Source organism: Dreissena polymorpha, chromosome 3, assembly GCF_020536995.1.
Source record: "Dreissena polymorpha isolate Duluth1 chromosome 3, UMN_Dpol_1.0, whole genome shotgun sequence".
NCBI lineage: Eukaryota > Metazoa > Mollusca > Bivalvia > Myida > Dreissenidae > Dreissena > Dreissena polymorpha.
Genome location: NC_068357.1, coordinates 20,359,726 through 20,382,669, shown reverse-complemented (window position 1 = coordinate 20,382,669; position 22,944 = coordinate 20,359,726). Strand labels below are relative to the sequence as shown.

The following is a 22,944-nucleotide window of genomic DNA, read 5'->3' as shown; positions in this document are numbered from 1 at the left end:
GTAAAAGTTTCATTTACTTATTACAACTGAGTTGAGGTTTGTAAGGAATATTTTTTGTTGTGTTTTCTTTGTTTAATATTTTGATATAAACATTAATATCTCCATAAACACTAGCTGATATTTCAATAAAAAGTTACAAAATTCTTGTAAATTTAGACAATAAAACACTGGCATATTATAATTCATAGAAATAGTTCACATTCGTACATAGAACATACAACAACTTTGATCTGGCACCTCATAACTTAGGTTGACTGCTAAATAGGGGATTATGGATGAGAACAAAAACAAATAGAATCTGCAGTTCACTTCTGTAGAAATTTGCATTGGTTTAGTTGTCCAGAAAATGGAGAATTTTTTAACTGGTTGACAAACAATATTTCAGAAAATGTTAAAAACAATGTTTAGATTAGTGCTATACAAGGAAAATATTAGAACTAAACAAGGTAAATTTAAAAAGAACATGGTTCAGTTGTTTTTCAGTGAACATATTACCTTTGCTACAAACTTACAGAAAGATCAGCAAATTCATCATACAATATAACATTCCCCCTCACCCCCTTGGGAAAATGTAATTCCCCAGCGCGTTTATTTGAGAAATATAAGATACAAGTCATCAAATTAGCGTATCACAGCAAATGACACTCATTCTACTTCCAAATATATAATTCATAGAAAGTCATAAGTATAGTTCATTTCTTAATATGCTGATTCTTAAATTTACTCCCATGATACAAATTTGGACTTGAACGTTTGCATGATTACATTTTATAGTGACCATCTAATGCAGCCTTCATTAACCCTTTTCCACTCAGAAGCCAAGTGAAAATGGCTAAGTGCAAACAGCATAAAACCAGAACAGCCTGCAAGTAACTCACAGTCTGTTCAGGTTTTATGCTGTTTGCTGCTCATCAGTATCTAAGGGTTGGAAATGAAACCTTAAAAACTCGAATCTAGAAAGAAAGGTCTTTGATTAAATTTAACTTTCTAAAGAACTACAAAATACATATCTAAGTGGTAAAGGGTTAAATATTTTAAAATGTTGATGATATTCCAAGCAGTGCAGGTATTGACCAAAACTTAAGTAGAAATGAGACACGTTCTGGGAAAACTGGGTTTAATGCTTGATTGCATGTGTCTAAAGTGGCGTCTCAGACAAGCCTGTGGTCCGTAAAGTGGCATCAGGGATAAAACTTTCTGTCTGAAAAGTTCTTGTTGAGAAGAGACTTCCCCTAAACAAATTTGCCATAAAAGCAAAGTGTCATCCCAATCCGTACAGGCTTATTTGGGGACGACACTATACCCACATGCATAAAGCTCAGTTTTCCAAGAACAAGCCTGATATAATTGTACACAAAAACAATGATACATTCTCCCATTCTCTCACTTACTGAGGTATAATAGTTCTGCGGTGATAAGGTGTTGGATGGAACACTTCCAGGACGTCTGGGCGATGACTTTGGTACTTTAGGGGATGTTACGCTTCTTTTACTCCTGGAAGAACAAAATATGCAACATATTGACATGACAGTTTTTATCAATGGCCAGTAAAGCTACAACATATTGATTAATTGTTTGTCAGAATTTGGGCCCACAACATAGGAGCAAGCCATCACAAGAAAAAAATAATGATATATGGTATTTTTTGTTTAAATCCAGTTTAGGCGGAAAGAGTCGTCCCTGATTAGGCTGCGTGGACTGCACAGGCTAATCTGGGACAACACTTTACGCACAATCATTAAACCCCCTTTTCACAGAGCACAGCTCATATATAATAATATTTTTTTTATTTTTTTTTATTTTAACCATGGTCAGATGAGTGTGCAAAAAGCAGAAAAATAGAATAATGGGCACATATTAGTTGAACATTTCTACCACAAGCAAACAGCTAATTAAATGCTGCCATTTTGAATTATTATCTGTTAAACAAAAGATTAACTGCGCTTAAAACAAAATACAAATCTAATATTTTTGGAACCACATAACAATACAAAAACCTTTATTTTAAGTTTTTATATAAATTTAACACCAGTTAAACAATTTTAAGAATACAAAGATATGTTTATAAAGTTTTAACATTGTACATAATATTAAAGCAACACAAGACAGTGTAGTTTATCTTAAGTTAAACAGAAAACAAAGGTAGACCAACCAATATGGACTCTGCTCTGGACTGGACCCAATACTCTTAGAATCATCTGAAATCGAAAGTCGGGCATTCGGAGAAAATCCTTGAGAACGCTCGCTCACATTGCGATGCCTTTGAGGCGGGGATTTAAACATGACAGGTGAGCAAGATCGGCTGTGTTGCTTCTCATCTTCGACCACGTCTTTGATCAGTTGACGCCTGAGGTCCACAAGGTGCTCCTTGCGTTCTCGGGGGGTCATGTACCCAGGGGAGAAGGAAGGACTCGAGCTTCTAGATTGATCCGAGCCCCTAGGGGTCACTGCTGGGCTGTTTCCATGCAATGGTGTGCTTCCTCTTCCTTTGTGCGGCATACCGTGGCGGGACCGTTGATAGTCCTGCTGCTCTCGCATTCTTTCCAGTCTAAAAGATTCTATTTCTGCCTGTCGGTTATTATTAAAATAATTAGTCTTTTTTAATGGTGTTCTATTCCTGCCAATTGCTTTAGGATATCTTTTGTTCAGCTGATTTCTGCATTCATCAATGTCGTCTTTAGATTTTCTCAAATCTTCACGGTACTTCTTGATATAATCTTTTGTTGTTTGCTCTTCTCCAATTAATTCATCATTTTCCTCATCAGAAGGTATATAATTTTCTATGTTATCAAGTAACATGTCAGTTTGTCCAATGCAATAATTAAGTTTTGCTTCCAACAGTTCCACTGTCAGGCTGTTTGGAAGCCCAGCCAGACCTAACAAATCCATAATGTGTTGACGTTCTTGTTGTAATTTGTGTAATTCTTCTTTTATTTCAAGAGGTACAAAGGTTTCATCAGGATATTCCTCTGAGACAGGGGAAGGTAAGTCTGTTTGGGTCTCTGTTTCTAACATAACTACATCTATTTGTGTTGAATCATCAACTGGCACTGCTCCTGACTTTGGTGATGATACAGGAACATCTTGAAATTCATCATATGGTTCAGCAACACTTTTACTTACAAAAGGTTTACTGTAATCTTTAGTATGAGGTGCACTGTTGGTCTTATCTTTGGCTTTATCATCTGACTTATTTGGCTGTCTACTGTCTTGAATATTTGATGGTTTGCTCTCTGGCTTATGAGGATTTTTAATTCCTGGTTTATCATTAGTTCTCTTGTCTGTGTCATCCTTATTAAAAACACCTTGTTCACAATTAGGCATATAAATTGGTTTGAATGTTTCATAGATTGGTTCATCATTTCTTTGGCTTACAGGCTTATCTTTTGTATTACTGTATGCCGTATTAGAGTAATTTCCAGGCTTATTTTGAATTTTACTGACTGGCTGTTTTTCAATTTTATCAACTAAATCACCAGTTGGAATACATGTTTCATATGGAGTAACACTACTTGGTTTAACAGTTTCATGGATTGGTTCAGGATTAGCTCCACCGTCAGTGCCGTCATTACCTTTATTATCATTTTCAACTGGGTTTTCTTTGTCAAGAGCTTGGAGACCTGGCTCATTGACAAATGGCCCTGTCATTTCTTTACTGAACAATTCAGGACTCACTGGTTCCTGTTTATCTCTTGGTGTCTGTGTTTTTAATTTGGGACTGGTTTCACACCGAATAAAAGGCTTTTCTTCCTTGTTCTCGAGTGATCTTGGATCTTGTTCTGACATGTTCTTGTCCTTAGCACCTGACTCCTGAGCTGGAATGATTTTTTCAAGTTCAGGAAATCTAGGATTATCTTTTATGCTGGAATATACATCAGGCACAATTACATCCTCTCGTACTGGAGAAGATGGACTTTTATCTGATATTGTGTCATTATCAACACTTAGTGCATCTTCATCCCTGCTTACAACTTTGTTATTCTCACCATTAAATGACTGGGGCTGTTGATCCTCAAGTGATGCTGTTTTAAGGTCTTCTGATTTATCATCATTGAAAGGTTTAGAATGGTCAGAAGGCTCTTTGGTCTCATCGACTATTTGTTTAATTTCCAGTTTTCTTTCCCAAACCGATCTCAATTCATCTCCGGCCAATGCCCATTTATGCTCATGTGTAGAACCTTGTTCTTTTATTTTTTCAACATCTTGTTTGCCTTTACTGGGTTTTTCTTCTTTAATCATTTTATTTTGAACCACTAAACCAGTTTTTGGATCAAACTGAATTTTAATTTGAACAAATTCATCTGGACTAGATGTACCTGTAGATGGCACAAAGCTTCCAGCCAAGTTGTCAAGTACATTTTGGTCACATATCTCTTTTGTTAATTCTCCAGGACTTGATAATTGAGTAAGTGAACCCAAGCTTTTTTCAGACTCTAAGATCTCATCATTATAATCTACACTCTTTTTACGACTTAAAATATAATGTTCAGCATCTTCACCATCAGAACGCACATTGTCTTCACTCATGACTTCATCATCATCTGAACGAACAACATCTTCCATACTTATTTCCGCTGAACGAACTACATCTTCCATACTTATTTCCCTATCATCATCTGACAACAGTTTTTCAGCTTCCTCAGTAGACTTTGACGTTTCAAGTGAAGATTCCGGGTCATTTTTATTTGGTCCATTAAATTTAGGCCTCTTTTCCAGCTTATGTAGTTCCTGAACGGAGTTAAAGTCCTCATGCATTCCCTGTGCTGCTTGACTGACAACCGGTTTTACATTATTACTTCCTAACTCAATTTTAGCTTCAATTTCTGGCTGAGAAAATTCCAAAGGAGTCTGCTTTCTTGCTTTAATGGCTTCTCTTCTTTCATTTCTTTTATTTGAAGCTTTCTGAAGATTTTCCATCAATTTTGCATGTTCCTTTCTCAGATCTTCAATTTCCTGTGTATTTGGAACTGTGAACCCAGGAATAGACTGTACAGCTGCATAATCCACAGAATATGTATTGGTTTGAGTATTTACATCAGCAGCAAGAGGTAATGCAGTTTCAGTAGTTATTGTGTCAACAGCAATGTCCTGTTCAGAAGTACCATTCTTATGGTTGTCAGTTTCCAATTCATTAATGGTACATGGCTCAACTGACAATGGAGAAGAGTGATCAGTTTGAACACAAAAATCTGAACCACAAAAAGAATCGGTTTGAACCCCAATTGTACAGAGAAATTTTTCATTTGGATTCTCTTCAGATGAACTTGGTATCATTTCAGTCATAACTGTTTCACTCTTTTCCAGTTGAGACATTCGTAAATCATTATTTACTAAAGTCATTTCAATAGCAACACCTGGTTTATCATCTTGTGTTGCTTTATCTGATTTGCCACTTTCAGGTTCAATGTCTGTCTGAACTCCAATTGTCTGTGCATCTGTCATTGAAATGCCTGTTTGGTTACTCATGCGGCGCCACTGTGTCAGAATAGATCTAGTTTGATTTTCATCTACATTGTAACCAGATGATTTCATATCCAACTCAGGCAAGTGTTCATTTATTCGTCTCAAAAGCTGGGTTGTCTCAACCATAAGTTCTCCCAAGGTACACCAATTTCTCTGACCTTCCGTCAACTCCAAACTACTTGCATCTCTTCCAAGTCCAAAGCTGTCCATGCTTTGTGCTCTATACCGAGCAGTTAAAGATGGTAAAACATGATGATCAGACTCTTGTTCATGCAAGGACCTATGCTGGTAATCTTGGTCATTTGTTTCATCAGTGGTTGTCTGTATACCAATTGAAACAGTTTCAGAACCCTGATTAACTGATTCCATTGAAGTTCCTCTATCCACTGCAGTAGGTTTTGGCATAATAAATTTTTGAACAGTTTCCAGAACTTGACGGATATGTTCTCTATCATGAATAGACTTTGGATCCATGTCAGCATCTAGACTAGAACTTGGTGTGCTAGTCTGAGAGTAATGAAACCGGTCTTTGTTGGCCTTGTATCCAATTATGAATTCCTCTTGAAAATCTTCTAATGATGTGGACTTGCTTTCAATAGATCTAACAATTGCAGATGACTTATCATCAACATCATCTGAGGAGTCCATATCATAGTCATCCGAATTTTCATCCGAAATAGAGGCATCCATATCAGACAGAGTTTGCTGCGAAGGGGCGTCAGTGTGATCCTCATCAGTGTAACTGGTCCCTTTAGGTGGAAAAATTACGCTCTCCGATTCATCCACTGCACTTACCCCAACAGCAAGCATCCCTGTTGACCTTGACCTGTGTAGATCCCCTGGAGGAACTTTGATACGCTTAGGAAGATTGTCCGCAGACATCGATCTTTCTGGAATGGGCAATACAGATTCATCTATGCCAAACTTGTGTCGCAATGGGGCAGAGTCATCATCAGTTTCAGAGATGTGCCTTCTTGTTTGAACTAGACCATCTGAAATGTCGGTGCATGTATGTGGGGACTCTGACTGCGGTACAGTCAGGTTTGCATGTGCAATACTGACTTGTGGATCTTGATGCTTTTCGATTATTGCAGCAATCTCTTCACTAGCTGAATGATTTGAAAAAACATCATCTGATACTTCATTTCCATTTGTGTCTTCAATATAACCATCATTCTCAATAGTCAAACCATTTCTGTGACTGTCTGAATATTCATTTTCATGCTCCCCAGTATTCCTATAATCCTGAAAGCTCTGAGAAGATGCTGAACCATTTTTTCTTGTTTCTTCATACTCATGCTGTAACTGCTTTTCCTTGGAATTGTTATCACCAATGAACACAAAAGTAATGCTATCATTTGAGCTGTTAGAAAGATCCATGTCCTCTGTAAAATCATCAATGTTACTTTCAGACAAGGACCTTAAGTATTTGCTATTATTCACAGGATCCAAATTGTTCATGGAGGAGGAGAATTTTCTATTTTCATTTGCAGGAACTCTTTCAGTGAGTTGGAAAGTCTGCAGAATATTGATTGGCAATTTCTCAATTTCACTTTCAGCCAGTCTTTTTCCGTGATCACAAACCCTGCTACCCATTGGGGACATAGAGGCAGGATTTTCATCTGTAAAGTCTGAACTGATGGCTGAATCACTCAAACTTCTCACATGTCTATGCAATTTCTCTATTTTCTTTTCAATTTCACTCCTCAAAATATCATTGTGCCCAGAAGTTGTAGTTCTACCTACAGTCTGACTGACTTTTGAAGGTAAAATAGTTTGAATGTTAGACGGTGCAGAGTCAGTGTTAACAGAAATTGTCCTTACCTCATTAGACTTCATATTCAGAACTTGCACAGGTAATACATTTAAAACTGGTACATTTGTGGAAATCAGGCCAATTTCAATCAACTGAGGTGTTGGTTGAAGACTTTCAACCTCACTTAAATCTGGAATTTCTACATCTTCTATTTGTGCAGCAACTTCTTCATTCATGCTGACATTTGGTGACTGTTGTGGAGTTTTGTAATCTGAAGAGCTGGTTGATGTGTTGCTGTCATCGTTCCAGGCATTAGGTGACGAAAAGTTATCTTTACAAGGTAAACTTTGATCAATTTCTGCTGTCAAATCTGTCTGAATAGCTTGCTCATTCGGCAAAATGTTATCATACTTAGTTACATATCCCTCAGTTACCTTTGCATATGAATTGTGTTCAGTCTCCATCGGTTCAATGCTCCGATCATGAACACTTCCTTCTAATATCTCATTCACACATTCTGCATTAATGGCATTAGAAGAGGCTGCAGCCAAAGGAAAGTCACTGCTTGTATCTTGTACTGAACAAATCCTCTCCCCTGGCGTTGTCAGGTAACTGGCAACATGGTCTTCAGCAATCTCAATTTCATTAACAACGGGGACATTTTGGTACCTGGGATCCTTAGCATCTACAAATCTCAGCTTTGATATGTGGGATGCTCTTGGGGAAATACCCGGTGATCCTACAGGTTTCAGGCACTCACCTTCATCAGAATCTGAGGTAAATGATAAGGTGCCCTTTCTTCCATCAATTGATGTTATTGTTCCATAGTCAGACGTATCTGAAGTGTAATTAGAATCATCCATATATGCACCATCATGTTCGGTTTTATCATTAACACATCCCTCTGAACTATCCCTTTCCTCAACACCTGAATAACTTGTAGCACCCAGCACTCCAGAATTCTGCAGTTTATTTTTTGGTCTTTCATCATTCTCTTCATAATCATTGTTGATTGGGACAAATGTGTTGGTTTTGTCTGTCACTTTAAATGTTCGTTGTTGAGTCTGTTCAGAAACAACTTCCCCATTTTTAAACACTGTTTCTCTTTCTGCAGTGGTTTGTAACTGCATTGAATTTTCTATTACTAAACTCGTATCTGTCATAGCATTAGACTCTGGGTGACATTTAAAAACGACTTCTTCAGAATGTGTTGTGGATTTCCTATCATCCGTTTTACACACTCGTTTTTCAGTGACATTGACAAGTATACTTTCAGGAATCTTTCTTTGCTGGGTTTCGTTTGGATTGTTGATTGTACAAGTTTTATATTCAGTTCTATCCACATTATAAACAATATCAGTGTTACTTTCATGCACGGTAACTTCAAATGTCACAGGTGTGTTACTTTCCAAACCGTTAACCTGCTGAAGCTGAGATTCAGGAAAGGATATCGTAACATGTCCCGTGTGGTTGGGAGTACTGCAGTCTGGGCGGGGAACCAGAAACACGCCTTCTTTTGGTGCCCTCATGTACACAGAATGCTTGGGGCTGTGGTCAGGGGAATGGTCAGACAATGGGTAAATCCCTTCAGTTTCCACAGAATATGCAAGGTCATCTTGAAAATGAGGTAAAGGTCTAAGATCTGTTTCACTTGTTGACCACATTTCTGTAGGTCCCCGCTGTAGGTTACTCGCCAGAGAGGATATACTATTCATAGATCGCATGGATAGTCGAGCAGCTGGAGCCAGGCTGTGATTGGTCATCTCTGGACACCGGGAGCCAACACCCCCTGACGAGGACGAAGCCTGATCACTCTGGTACCCAAACTGGGACTGCTCATTGGAGGTCCAGACACTCATTGGTGATGTGACCATGGTGTAGCCGTGTTCAGAACTGACGAAACTCCCCTCCTGATCAGACTGGTCAGCATGTGACGTTGAAACCGACCTGTGTGACTGCAGACGAAGGTGATCCGATGTTTGAATCCCAACGGTTCTTCGACCATCTGGCTCTGTGACGAAATCTGTGACATCTGGCCTTGACTGGGCAGGACCTGAAAGCTTTTTTGGACGATGATGATAGCTTCTATTGACATCCATTTCAGACACACTGCTTTCACCATTTATGAAATTATCTTCTTTGTCATGGTGACCATTGTCATGGCGGCCATTTATCGTCTGATAAACATTTGGTACCCCTTCTAACGAATCATCAGTGAATACGTTATCATTTTCGGAGCTGTCATAGTTGTCTGTGGAGTGACTCTGTTTTTTTGGTTTATCAACTTGTTTTGGTTTTCTTCGTTTACGGGATCCTGAGCCTGGCCTAGCGCTTACTTTTGCATGGGTGTCTGAAAATATATGAAAACCAACATGTTATGGATTGTTTAAAATTGTTTAAAAAAAAATCTAGTGCTTTTTTTGCATGTGAACCTGAAAATATAAAAATATAAACTTTTTTTTTTTTACTTTTGCATATGTATCTGAAAATATAAGAATACAAAACATAGTTTTTTAAGCATCTATTAATTACTTTTGCATGGGTACCTGAAAATAGCAGAAAACAGACATTTTTTTATTTTATTTTAGAAGCATCTAGTAATTACTTGTGCATGTTTTTCAATAACTTAGTGCTAACTTGTGCATGGGTACCTAACAATATAAGAAAACAAACAGTCTATGTTATATTTTTCAAGTATAAACTTGAGGTGTAATATAGTAAACCACAAAAATGCATCTGCCAATCCAGAACTATACATTCTGCTTTAATGGTAATTTCTAAACATAATATTCCATTAAGACCATAAACACCCAAAATGCATCTGCCAATCAAGAACTATACATTCTGCTTTAATGGTAATTTCTAAACATAAAATTCCATTAACACTATTTACAGGGTGCAGGATCACGTGACATTGTGGAGTTCCCCCTTTTAACTTTAATGGATGTATACAAGACGTTAAGTTGTGCTTCATTTCAAATAACTTTTGAAAATTGTTTCTTAAGAATTTCAACAAGTGCATAAAAGCCAGATTTTTATGCTGCTTATGGCAATGTGAAATACATTGGAATTACTTTATTTAATAAGCCTGTGTTCTTGTTAAAAAATTCGGTATATTAATTGTACACAATTATTCTTCCCACAACGTGAAATTTCGTCAACAATATCAGACGTATTCAAGGATTTATTCTTATACCTTAAGACATCTGCACAAACTGCAAGAAAAACTGTCTTTTATGTACTAAAGATTTTTGCAAATGTATTTCAATAACTTGAGATATTTGCAAAATTAAAGTTCTTCATGGTGTGTTTACATTCTGTCCAGTCCGTGTGTAAAACACGGGAAACCCCCTTGATTCTGCACCCTGTATACACCCATTATACATCTACCAATCCAGGCCTAAACGTGTATTCTGCTTTATATATTAACCCTTTGCATGCTGGAAAATTTGTCATCTGCTAAAATGTCGTCTGCTGAATCTCTAAAATTAGGATTTTCTTCGATTTTTTTCAAAGAATACTATAAGAATAGCAAACAGCTTGGATCCTGATGAGACGCCACGTTCTGTGGCTTCTCATCTGGATCCAAACTGTTTGCAAAGGCCTTCAAAATTCGGTTCCAGCACTGAAAGAGTTAATTTCTACACATAGTCCTATCTAGTCAGAATGTTCTGTCATTGGTCAGACCCTGCACACCTTTGAACCTGAACAGAAACATGTAAATTTGGCCTGTTCATTGTTTAACTTCAGCTTCGTATTCTTTCCAATTTAAAAACATTTTTAACATTGTTAGCAGCTTACTGAACTCATATTACAATCAAAGCGCTGAAGGCACTGAAGTTGTTCGCTGTTGTTGTCCTTGATTAGCTTGTGCGCATTGCACAGGCTAATCAGTGTGCACAGGCTAATCTTATTTGACATGCATTAAGCCCCGTTTTCCCTGAAAGCAACCAATATGTACAGATTTCAATGATACACACTAGACTGGCCAATGTCGTCTTACAAGCTGGTATATACACTCCATGCTAGAGCAGAATCATTTGTCGTCTGCTGCAGACAGGCAGCGGTAATCTTCCCTAGCAGAGTGAGTTGCGGTTCTTACCGTAGCTAAGGCTTCTAAGCACATACTGATTTGCAAAATATGCTCTGTAAATTTAGTCTGCCGCTAACGCGACCAACTAAAAATGAGCCACGTTGATCAGATTTATAATCACAACCATCTTGTAAACCACTATTTGTATCCCAGAGATATAAAAGAACCGATCAATACAAGTCCACAGTCTGTGACCCCAACTAGACCAATAGGTATTGATATCGTCATTGCATGGGTAAAGTATAACAAATGTCATTTGTGTCAACAAAAATGCCAGTCCAAGGGGTATGTTTTAAGTGCTAGCTATTTTTATGGCATAACAATTTTATCATTTTACAATATATTATATTGTGGCAATGTTTACCACACAAATGTTATATATGAAAAACCATTTAAGCTTTGTGACACTAGATGATCCCGACATTTATTAAAAATTATGGTATAATCAAATTACCATGTCCAAAAAGTACATATATTTTGTAAAAGACTTACATGGCAATAACAGCACTTATTCCTTTTAACATTAAAATAGTTAAAACATATTCCTGTAACGGCCATGTGATTTGCTTTGACAGTGTCAGTGTCAATGGATCATGAATATTTGAAGACACCAGCACCATTTTGTGACAACACATGAGTAGGTTTGCCAATAATCTATGCCACTTTGAGACAAAAATGAGAACCTTAAAAGTGCTGGTTAAGGGAATACTATTGAAAAGAAATGCATACATCTGGGTCATCTCTGACATGAGCTTTGTTCTAGGAAAACTGGGATCAATTCATGTGCATATTTATTAATGTTGGTAAATTGGCAGCAAAGGAAATACAAGAAATATCTTTAAAAAAGATATACGGCGTTGATTGTGGTTGCAGTTAATGAAAGGTAAAGACTTCAATGAATGAGATCAAAGATAGCGAATGTCTTTTTCTGTGCAGTTCTTAGCTGCAGCAAAGGCAGTACGGGATGATACGCGGAGTTTTCGCGGCTTATTTTACATTATAACATATTGCTGGTCATAAACGTATAGATACAAAACAAAAAACCAAAAGAAGAATGGAAGTGAAATTAAAACATATGAGTCAATCGGCCACACGCGAAGTATCCGTACATATTTTAAATATTTATATGCGCGTTCTTCAAACAAACCTGTTTTAGTGGTTTGTCTGGCGTTGCTATTTGATTTGATTATTAACAGTATCGAGAATCATTGCGCTCATGCTTAATTCCTTAGTCAATATGATGGTATAATTCTTGTTAAATTAATTAAAAATAATATTTATCATGGTATTGTTGTAAAACAAATTAAGAATCTATTATTGACATACCATATGATATCGCTGGATATCTTCATTTAACATCTGTCTGGTCTAAAGAAAATTCCAGTTTACCTAGTTCACGCTATAGCGTCTTTATTATGTAATGATTATTTTCCTGGCCGCGAACTCCGACCAGCACATAGGGTAGAGACGCAGCGATGACCTGTATGTAAACTCTGACATTCACACACAGTGGCCGCAAATTGACCCGATATACCTCGCCAGTTGAAATGCAATGCATTAAAGTGAGTCTTCGCTTCCACTGCTCTCTATACTTTAACATGTTAACATGTTGACAGGAATATGGAAGTTAGTACTAAATATGAGAACATAGCCTTTAAGTGCAAAAGTTCTCGCGCTGAAAATCTTCTGAAAATAAAAGGTGGACGCACAAACTGTATTGATGTCGAGATTGAGTGTAAAACTGTTCTATCTATTAAGCCTTTTCATTAGATATAAAATTGTTGAATTGCTGAACACGCAGTAAAACAGTGTTGCAAAGACGCAGACATGTTTCCAATGTTCTGGTCGTATTCTCAAATCAGCCAATGCAGTCAATGAAGTGTATTCATCTGTACTTGGCCGCGGGAAGTTTTATTTGAATTCTATTGGACGCTAACAAAGGTCAGGCTAAGGTGAAAAGCTGGTGTATACAGCTAACGCCGAAAAAAAGATGATTTACTCTTCTTCTTTCTGCAACCACATTTTTTCCACAGGTGGGTTTGTAGACAGAAAGATAAAAACCACAGCCTAACATAAAGAAGGTCATGTCCAACTGCATGCAACATAAAGAAGGTCATGTCCAACTGCATGCCTCATGGTCAGCCTAAGTTGGTATTACGATCATATAAGCCTTGCTCTGAGAAAACGGGACTTAATGAATATGCATAACATGTTGTCCTTGATAAGCCTACGTAGTCAGCACAGGTTAATCAGGGATAATATTAAACGCCTAAGCTGGAATTTTGTTAAGAAGAAAACTTCCTTAAACACAAAATTCCACAAAAGCAGAAAGGGTCTTCCCTGATTGGCCTGTAAGGACTGCACAAACTAATCTGGGACAACACTTTACATACATGCAATTAGCCCTGTTTTCCCAGAGCAGGACTTAAATATACTGTTGCTAGTTACATATCCTGTCCAGTAAACTCATCCATATACAATGTATGTATGATTTTTGAAACTTATATATAAGAGCTACAGTTTGGTGTTGTGCAGGAGTCTGAAAATAAAAAACCTCAAATTAAAGCTTAGCATTGAAATCTACAGAAAAACAAGATGTGTTTGTGAAACACTATGTCCCCCCCCCCCCCCCTATAGTTGACCTTTTACCTTGAAGGATGACCTTGACCTTCACCTTTCACCACTCAAAATGTGCAGCTCCATGAGATACACATGCATGCCAAATATTAAGTTGCTATCTTTAATATTGCAAAAGGTATGGCCAATTTGAAAGTTTGACGCAAACAAACCAACAAACAAACCAACCAACAGACAGGGCAAAAACAATATGTCTCCCAGTATAGACTGGGGGACATAAAAATTACACAAATCATTTAACATCCATGGTTAGTTTTTAATTTAAAATGAATGATAGAAAACGTGACCAGGTTAGAGTTTAATGATACAACTGTCAACAGTATCACACTAAGACCATAGTGTATATTTACATAGGTTTTTACTTCGTACAATAAGTGCTGTATTTTAAGTGCCAATAAATACAAATCCCTTCTGTGTCACTATTTAAATAAGATGACCGATATACAATTGAACACTGTGTGACCTTGTAGAATATTGAAGTATTTAGAACACTTAAGATTTTATCAAGATTTGTAGCATGTAATGGTAAATCTAACCTGAACGTATATGTCTGTTATTATCCACAAACACACAACAGCTAATATTCTAGTTCACAGCATGCTGGTCACATTTTGTTAATTAATTTAATATGAAAACAGCAAACAGCCAAGATAGATTCCAGTTTAAAGGGACACTCACTATATTTTATATAAATCTATGTGTACTTTTACTTAAACTAAAATAGCTAAGATTGAATAGACCAAACTATTTTCAATAAGATGCTAGTGTTTTTCATTATTGTTTGTTTCACACTTTGAAATAAATGTAAACTGTTGTAAGCAATCAGTGTGCATGTTGAATGCAATTCTCTGCAATTAACAAAATTGCAATAAGAGTAACTTCTTGATATTGCACAAATCCGTGCATGTCATTTTGATACACTCAACTTCGTATTAATATGGGATTGAAAGTGTTTCAATATTGTTGTGCATGACCACTATTTTTTTTAAACCATAATGACAGCCCCTTTAATTATTGATTCATTATCAGCAAACAATTATTCCATGGTGGTCTTAAAGCTGAATTAGTGAGCAAATACATAAACCTGGCCAAACATTTGAGGTTACACACTGATAAATCTTATAGAGAAAAATTGATACAATACCTACAAGCCACTCACCAAATTGTTTGAAAACAAACAATTTTGACAACCTGGTCCACGACAGTACAAGATCTTCATTCCAAACTTACAATCAATATTCAATATATTCAAAATCTTTATTTAATGTTTATAGAATATTTATTTAAACTGAAAAGTGTTAATGTACCCATGAACAAATTGTATGGGTACAAATATACTACTGCTTATACAATTTAGTGGTATCACAAAAGCATGTGTTTAAAGTATGCATTTATGAAAATGTGATACCAATCCATAAATAATATAAATTATGTGAATTGTCAAAACCAGTTATCTACTCTCACTAGAATCTGCCATTATATTTTGATTTAAGTATATTTGCGAATTTGCTGACATTTAGCATAATTCATTGACCATTAATAGCGTAATGTATTGAGTAATCAAATATTCGATTTATTTGCATTTACGAAATTCTAATAGAGGGTTGAGTTCCATGTATTAAATGACACCCAGGATCAACACTAAGTTCTCTTAATAATTCTTTCATAAAAAACATGCTCACTCAACCTAATGCAAATTTCAAATTTGTCATTTTTAAAGCTATTGTGATCGGACTTGGATCACACCCAAAGCAAACTACTGTCATTAATATCCCACTAATCGATTTTCATCTTCAGATTTACCACAGACATAGCAAACATTCTTCAATCCTACTATCAGCTCAACAGATTTCAAATAAAGAATTGTTGACTATTTTGTACTGAAATTGTATCAAAGAGAGTGGACAATGTTCAGAAGTTTTAAAATTCCACAGGCCTGCTGAAATTGGCGACTAATGTTTTGCTGATTGTGAAGTATGATGTACAAATTACTCAACTGATTGGATGACCATTTTAAGATCAGTCAAAGCCTTAACTTTTGTAAGAGGTGCTTGTGTGGAAAATATATAGTTAGATGTATTGATGCTTAATACTATATAATGCATAGATAATATAATGCATAGATAATATAATGCATAGATAATATAATGCATAGATAATATAATGCATAGATAATATAATGCATAGATAATATAATGCATAGATAATATAATGCATAGATAATATAATGCATAGATAATATAATGCATAGATAATATAATGCATAAATAATATAATGCATAGATAATCATGTTTGTAACAATAACTAGCCAATTTTTCCATGGACAGTATTTGAGACTGGCTCTGGGAAAACAGGATTTCATGCATGTGTGTCTTCCAAGATTAGCCTGTGCATTTCACATAGGCTAATCAGGGACAAGACTTTAAACAAAACACACCACACCATATAAGTGGATAGTGTCGTCCCTGATTAGCCTGTGAAGACTGCAGAGACTTATATGAGACAATTTACACACATGCATTAAGTCCTATTTTCCAAGAGGGCAGCTCATTTACAAAATATCAAAACTGATTGATTTTAAACTTGATTTGTATTAGAAACCTCATGTATTTGTAATGGTGACTATTTAAAATGGGATACTTACGGTCTACAAAGTAAGAAAGGTCCTTCTGATTGTTTCTGTTGGAAAAACCTTCAGGCAGAGTGGCTTAAGATCGGATTTTTTTTACAATCCAGACATTTAACTTTCAGTTTTTTTATTGAAACAAGACATATAGAGGCTGAACATGGTATTTATGTGTTTCATATCTAAAGATAAGTTTAGTAATTATCATATTCATCATCAATTAGTTTTAAGGCATATGCTTACAACAGGTGCTTTGATGACATGGTAAAATGTGAACAACTTATGATTTTTTTTTAAAGCACAAAGCCGTAAATTCAGTGGCAGTAAAATTATACCCTTATTTGTACCTCATTGTGAATTTTAATTTAATCCCTTGTTAACAGCCTTGCTGTTAACACTTTATGGTCCTTTAAAAGTCTTTTAAAAATTAATGAAATTGTAACAAATTTCCATAGATGAAAATAGAACCAAAAAATTGCTTACTTCTTGCAATATCAGACATGAAAAGTACCAATGCTAACAAAAAATGTAAGATCTTATTTATTATTTATTAAAATTAATTCTTCAAATCTAACAACTATCAATTGTTTAATTCCATTGTACTGCAATACATTACAACATGCAAATCAATAGATGGTTAATTGGTTATTGGTATAAACATGCAAATGTTCACCAGTACACAAATATCAGTTGAATGAGAGTGAGCCATGCATTGAATAAAACCGAATAATTTCAGACACAGACTTAACAATAAATGTTTCCATCGTGTCATTTGTCCTAAGGTATCTTAAAATTGCATGAGGCATAACAAAGTCACAGCCCTTACAAGCAGTTATTTTAGCCAAATTCGAACATTGACCTCTAAGTGTGGCTTTGATCTCTGAGATTGAGACAGGTTTTCCATGAAATGTTGTCTCTTCATGGTTGTCTTTAATGGTAAGTTATCTCAAAATAGCAAGCTGAATGACAAAGTTACAGTCCGAACAAGATTCTAAACAGCAAAATTTGAGTTTTGAAGGGAGACCTTGACCTTTTGAGAAGGGAGAAGAGTGTTACATGTGACATGCTGTCTGGATGCATGCCAAGTTATTTTAACATCCATACAAAACTTGGCAAAGTTATGACTGAGACAAGAATGTGTAGGCTAATTTATGGCAATTTAAAAATTGACTTTTGACCTCTTTGGGGCCTTGATGTATGAAGAAGCACAAACATAAGGACATAGAGACAGACTGCTGTATGCTAACTCCTTTGAAGGATGGCATAAATAAAAAGAGCAACCATACAGCAGTTTTGCCATGATATATGTTACATTTTATTGTTGTATATCTGACTCACTTTCTATTCATTACAAAATTAGCTCCAGCACTGCAAGAAATGTTTCCAACAACAATTGATCTCTTTGACCATAATGTAGGATGACAAACAAAATGTTATTCAATAATTGCACATGATATTTTAATGAAGTTTGACATCCTTTCAGGGAGCATTTAAAAAAGCAATTGTCAAGTACTTCAAAGGTACAGAGGACTATACAGACAATTACTGGATGTAATTAACTTTGAAACCTCACCAACAAAAATCAATGCTTAAATTCCTTGTAGTCTAGGACATGCTGCATTTTCAAGTTATTGCCTAATTGACCAGTCGCCAACTCCGCCCACATTTTGTCGATCAGCCAATCAGATATCGATTTTTCACACACCCCTCAGCAACGCTTATCTGGCCGCCATTTTGTCCGACAAACAAAGCCTGTTGTACATATGGAATGGACGTAATTTTTAAGAGTTTACACAGATTTTATATCAAATGCATGATCATTACTGTTTGATCATTATTCAAAATTGTAGGTGCTATACATACTTTATAAAAGGTTATTATTTTATCTTTATTTCTTGAACATATGAACGAGTAATGAGAAAACAAACACAATAAATAGTTTAACCACACCAGGTGTGTGTTCTATAAAACGTGTTATACCGTTTGATGCACAATATTATTAAGCAGTTTGGGCAACATAATAATTGCCACACATGCTTAATAATCTCAGCGTAATTGTCGATGATTAATAAATAACAGTATGTTGCGTGGATCTCAGAATGAAGGAACATTAAGGCATTGTTAGGTACTGTACACAAGAAAAGAAAACTATTTAATTACTTAAATGATTTCCAATTATATATTTATTTTCTGTGGGTCATAAACAAGGGAAATCATTATAAATTGTTAACTTAAATATTGTTTTAACTAAAGTAAAAACAACAAAAAGGTGATTTCAACGCGGCTTAGCCAGCTTAAAGCGACTTCAAGTGTAAAATGTACGGCTTATATTACAACAACAACATTTCTAATACAACATATATTGATACGGGGAGAAATGTGAAAATTGCAATTAACATATAATGGCCATCTTGTTATAAATAAGCAAATGCATAATATGCTAAATGTATTCAATTCGAATGTTCGTGAACAGCACCGTAATATCAACATTTCATTTTTTGATAGTGAAATGTAACAGGTTTGCATTAAACATAAATGTAATAAAATGCATATTTGACTATCTGTTAATGAAACCACGAAATCAGGCCTGTATTAAATTATGGTTACAATCAAAATTTAATTTATACCTAAATAAAAAAATCGGTGTCTTTTTAAAAATAACACAATAAAACAAAGATCTAAACATTTTTAGTAAACAAAAAACCCATCATGATATGGATATGTCATTTGAATTTAATAAAAATATTTTCAAAATTATATATGAATAGCCACCGGGTTCACTGTCAGACGGTTGAATACAAGTTCAAAATCAATATGAAATAAATTCTCATTTTTACAACGGATTTTTCATCACCTCCCTATATAATATGTGTAAGAAAGGTTTCTGATAGTCAGTCTGCCGTTAACTCATTTATTTTGATTACGCCATTTCTCTCTAAAGTTTTTATGATTGTATTAACGTTTTACAAAGCAGTTTAGTTTATTGTGCGGCTTTAATAATTTATTTTATAGAAAAGAGCATAATGCATCATTACAAATATAGAATTTCCCTCACGTAATCCGCTATAATTGCGATCTGCTTGTCAGAGTTTTCTAATCACTAGACCACGTGACTATGTGGGCGGAGCGATCGATAATTTGGCGACTGGTCAATTAATAGCAATGCAGAGAAACACTGTACAGATTTATGCCATATTGTATGACAGAAATCACATTAACGAAGTTTGTGTCAATAGGCGTTTGTGTCAATAGGCCTGTCAGTTTTGGGTCAACATTATAACATAGTTATTTCCTGTATGAAGAAATAAGCAAAATGATAATTGATCCTGAAGGTAAAGGCTTGTTAACTCTTACAAAAAATAAGTATCCAGTTTCTCACACAGCTCTTATCCATACAAGTTTGAGTTATTTTAGCTTGTGGCATTTTTTGGGGAATCTTTTTTTGTAAATAATTTTTGTTACATTAATCACAATATTAAGTAATTTTTTTAGAAATCACAACATTAAGTTTATCTTACTATTCAGTTCTATAATTTGAACTTTAGTTAGTTTCATATTGAAAAAATTTCATCTAAATTAAAAGTATGTATAAGCAAACACAAAAACAACACCAATTCTCATTTTTGTCATCTTTTAACCAATCAAAGGGGCCCCCACCTCATTGCAACAAGAGGGCCTGAAAGGCCCAAAGTCGCTCACCTTAGATAACAAGATATTATTGGGACAAAGTTTCATGAAGACCGCCCCTTGGAAGCCATGTTTTTCAAGCAAACATAATTATTTTCGAACTCATCCAAGATATCATTGAGACAAATCTTCTGACCAAATTTCATGAAGATTGGACAATAAATGTGGCCTCTAGAGTGTTAACAAGGTTTTACTATAGCCATATATAGCCATATAAGGAAAAATGCCCCGCCCCTTGGCAGCCATGTTTTTCAAGCAAAGTTCATCATTTTTGAACTCTTCTAAGATATTATTGGGAAGAATCTTCTGACCCCAAGTTTCATGAAGATTGGACAATAAATGTGGCCTCTAGAGTGTTAACAAGATTTTACTATAGCCATATATAGCCATATAAGGAAAAATGCCCCGCCCCTTGACAGCCATGTTTTTCAAGCAAAGGTTACCATTTTCACACTCATCCAAGATATCATTGGAAAAAATCTTCTGAGCAAGTTTCATGAAAGTCGGAAAACAAATGTGGACTCTAGAGTGTTAACAAGATTTTACTATAGCCATATAAGGAAAAATGCCCCGCCCCCTAGCAGCCATGTTTTTCAACCAACCAGCATCATTTTCAAACTCGTCCAAGATATTATTGGGATGAATCTTCTGACCAAGTTTCATGAAGATCAGACTATTAATGTGGCCTCTAGAGTGTTAACAAGATTTTACTATAGTCATATATAGCCATATAGGGAAAAATGCCCTGCCCCTTGGCAGCCATGTTTTTCAAGCAAACGAAACCATTTTCGAACTCAACCATCATATCCAGAAAAGACATGTTCTGACCATATTTCATGAAGATTGGACCAAAAATGTAACTTCTAGAGTGTTCACATGTTTTCACTATATACATATAGAGAAAACTGCCCCGCCCCCTGGTGGCCATGTTTTTTCACCGATCTGGACCATTTTCGAACTTGTCCGAGATATCAATGAAACCAATGTTTCCACCAAGTTTCATGATGACTGGGCAAACATTGTGACTTCTAGAGTGTTCATTAGGAATACTGCCCTGCCCCCTGGCGGCCATGTTTTTTAACGGACCGGAACCATTTTTGAACTCAACCAACATATCATTTAGACAAACATTTTGACAAAGTTACATTAAGATTGGCATCAAATGTGACTTCTACAGTGTTCACAAGGTTTTTCTTTTTTTTGACCTAGTGACCTAGTTTTTGACCCAGCATGACCCAGTTTCGAACTCAGTCTAGGTATCAATGGGACAAATGTTCTGACCAAGTTTCATGAAGATCGGACAATAAATGTGGCCTCTAGAGTGTTCACAAGGCAAAATGTTGACTATGGACGATGCACGACGGACAAAAGGCGATCACAAAAGCTCACCATTAGCATGTTGTGCTCAGGTGAGCTAAAAATGGTGGAAGAAACCACTGTGTTAAAGTAAGTACCTTCTGAAGCTTTGTCTCCGGCGTCAGAGTCGGCTCCCTGCTGAAGCTGACGAATCATCACGCGCTGACGTGCTGCTCGGCGGGCCGAGGAGAGCTGGGGACCAGTGGCAGGGCTAAAAATACAACAAGACTCACATATTTATAATTAGGTCTACAGGACAGCTAGGGACCACTTGCAGGGCTAAAAAATGAGCAAGTCTCACATGTTAATATTTATTTGCCTTTGTTGGCTGGTCAGAGATGCAAAAAGTATGAGATATTCGTCACCTAGGATAAACATAAGACCACCTGATATAATCATGCAAACCCTGTTAGCTGGTCTCAAATACATCAAGTCTCACAGTCAAAAGCGCAAAACTTATTTTGTTGGATTTAAATACAGTAAGTCTCACAAGTAAATCATGTAAAGCCTTTGTTAGCTATTCAAAAAAACATCAAGACTCACAAGTGTTTCATGAAAACCATTTGCTGCCAGATTTGAAACACAGCAAGTTCCATAATTATTGTTACTCATGCAAATGTCTGACGTACAAAAAGTTGTACATGTTTTTTCGTAGTTAGCTGGTCTGAAACACATATCATGAAACTCATTGATCAACCAAACCTTTCCGGTCTGATCAGAAATACATACTGATCCATATTTTTTGGTTCTTTATTGGCAGATCTAAATTACATTTAATCTAATAAATTGGGATAACAGCACAGCAGGCTGGAGGAAATGCAATCATCTCAGAAGTTAAACAAGCAATCCTTTAACCCTTTCCCACTTAAAAGCAATGTGCAAATGGCTATGTGCAAACAGCATAAAACCAGAACAGCCTGCGAGTAACTCGCAGTCTGTTCAAGTTTTATGCTGTTTGCTGCTTATCAGTATCTAAGGGTTGGAAAGGACGCCTTTAAAACGTGAATCTAGTAAGAAAAGTCTCTGATTTAATTAAACTTTCTAAGGGACTACAAATGCGTCAAAATACGTATCTATAAGAGGTAAATGGTTAACAGAAAAATGGAAAAAGTCTTACCACTGCAACCAGAAGAATGGAAAGAAATTGTCAATAACATATACCATACAACATGTGCACACTGTTTACTAAAGAGTCCAATTCCACTCATCAAATACATCAATGGCATTGCATAGAAATCATAGAAGTTCATTAATAGTAATCAATATGCTGCTCAATAGCTGGCCACAGCAGCCAACTTCTATCTACAACACCATGGAACATGTGT

General features: G+C 35.8%; 1 protein-coding gene across 1 annotated transcript in view; it reads right to left on the bottom strand.

Moving 5' to 3' along the window:
• Positions 1-22,944, bottom strand: part of LOC127872071 (uncharacterized) — an 80,711-nt gene that overhangs the window by 7,538 nt on the left and 50,229 nt on the right. The window contains exons 24-26 of the mRNA XM_052415403.1: positions 21,718-21,830; positions 2,153-9,569; positions 1,392-1,494 (exon numbers count right to left, since the gene is read on the bottom strand). Of these exons, the coding sequence (XP_052271363.1) occupies positions 1,392-1,494; positions 2,153-9,569; positions 21,718-21,830 (7,633 nt within the window). The remainder of the gene's footprint in view (positions 1-1,391; positions 1,495-2,152; positions 9,570-21,717; positions 21,831-22,944) is intronic.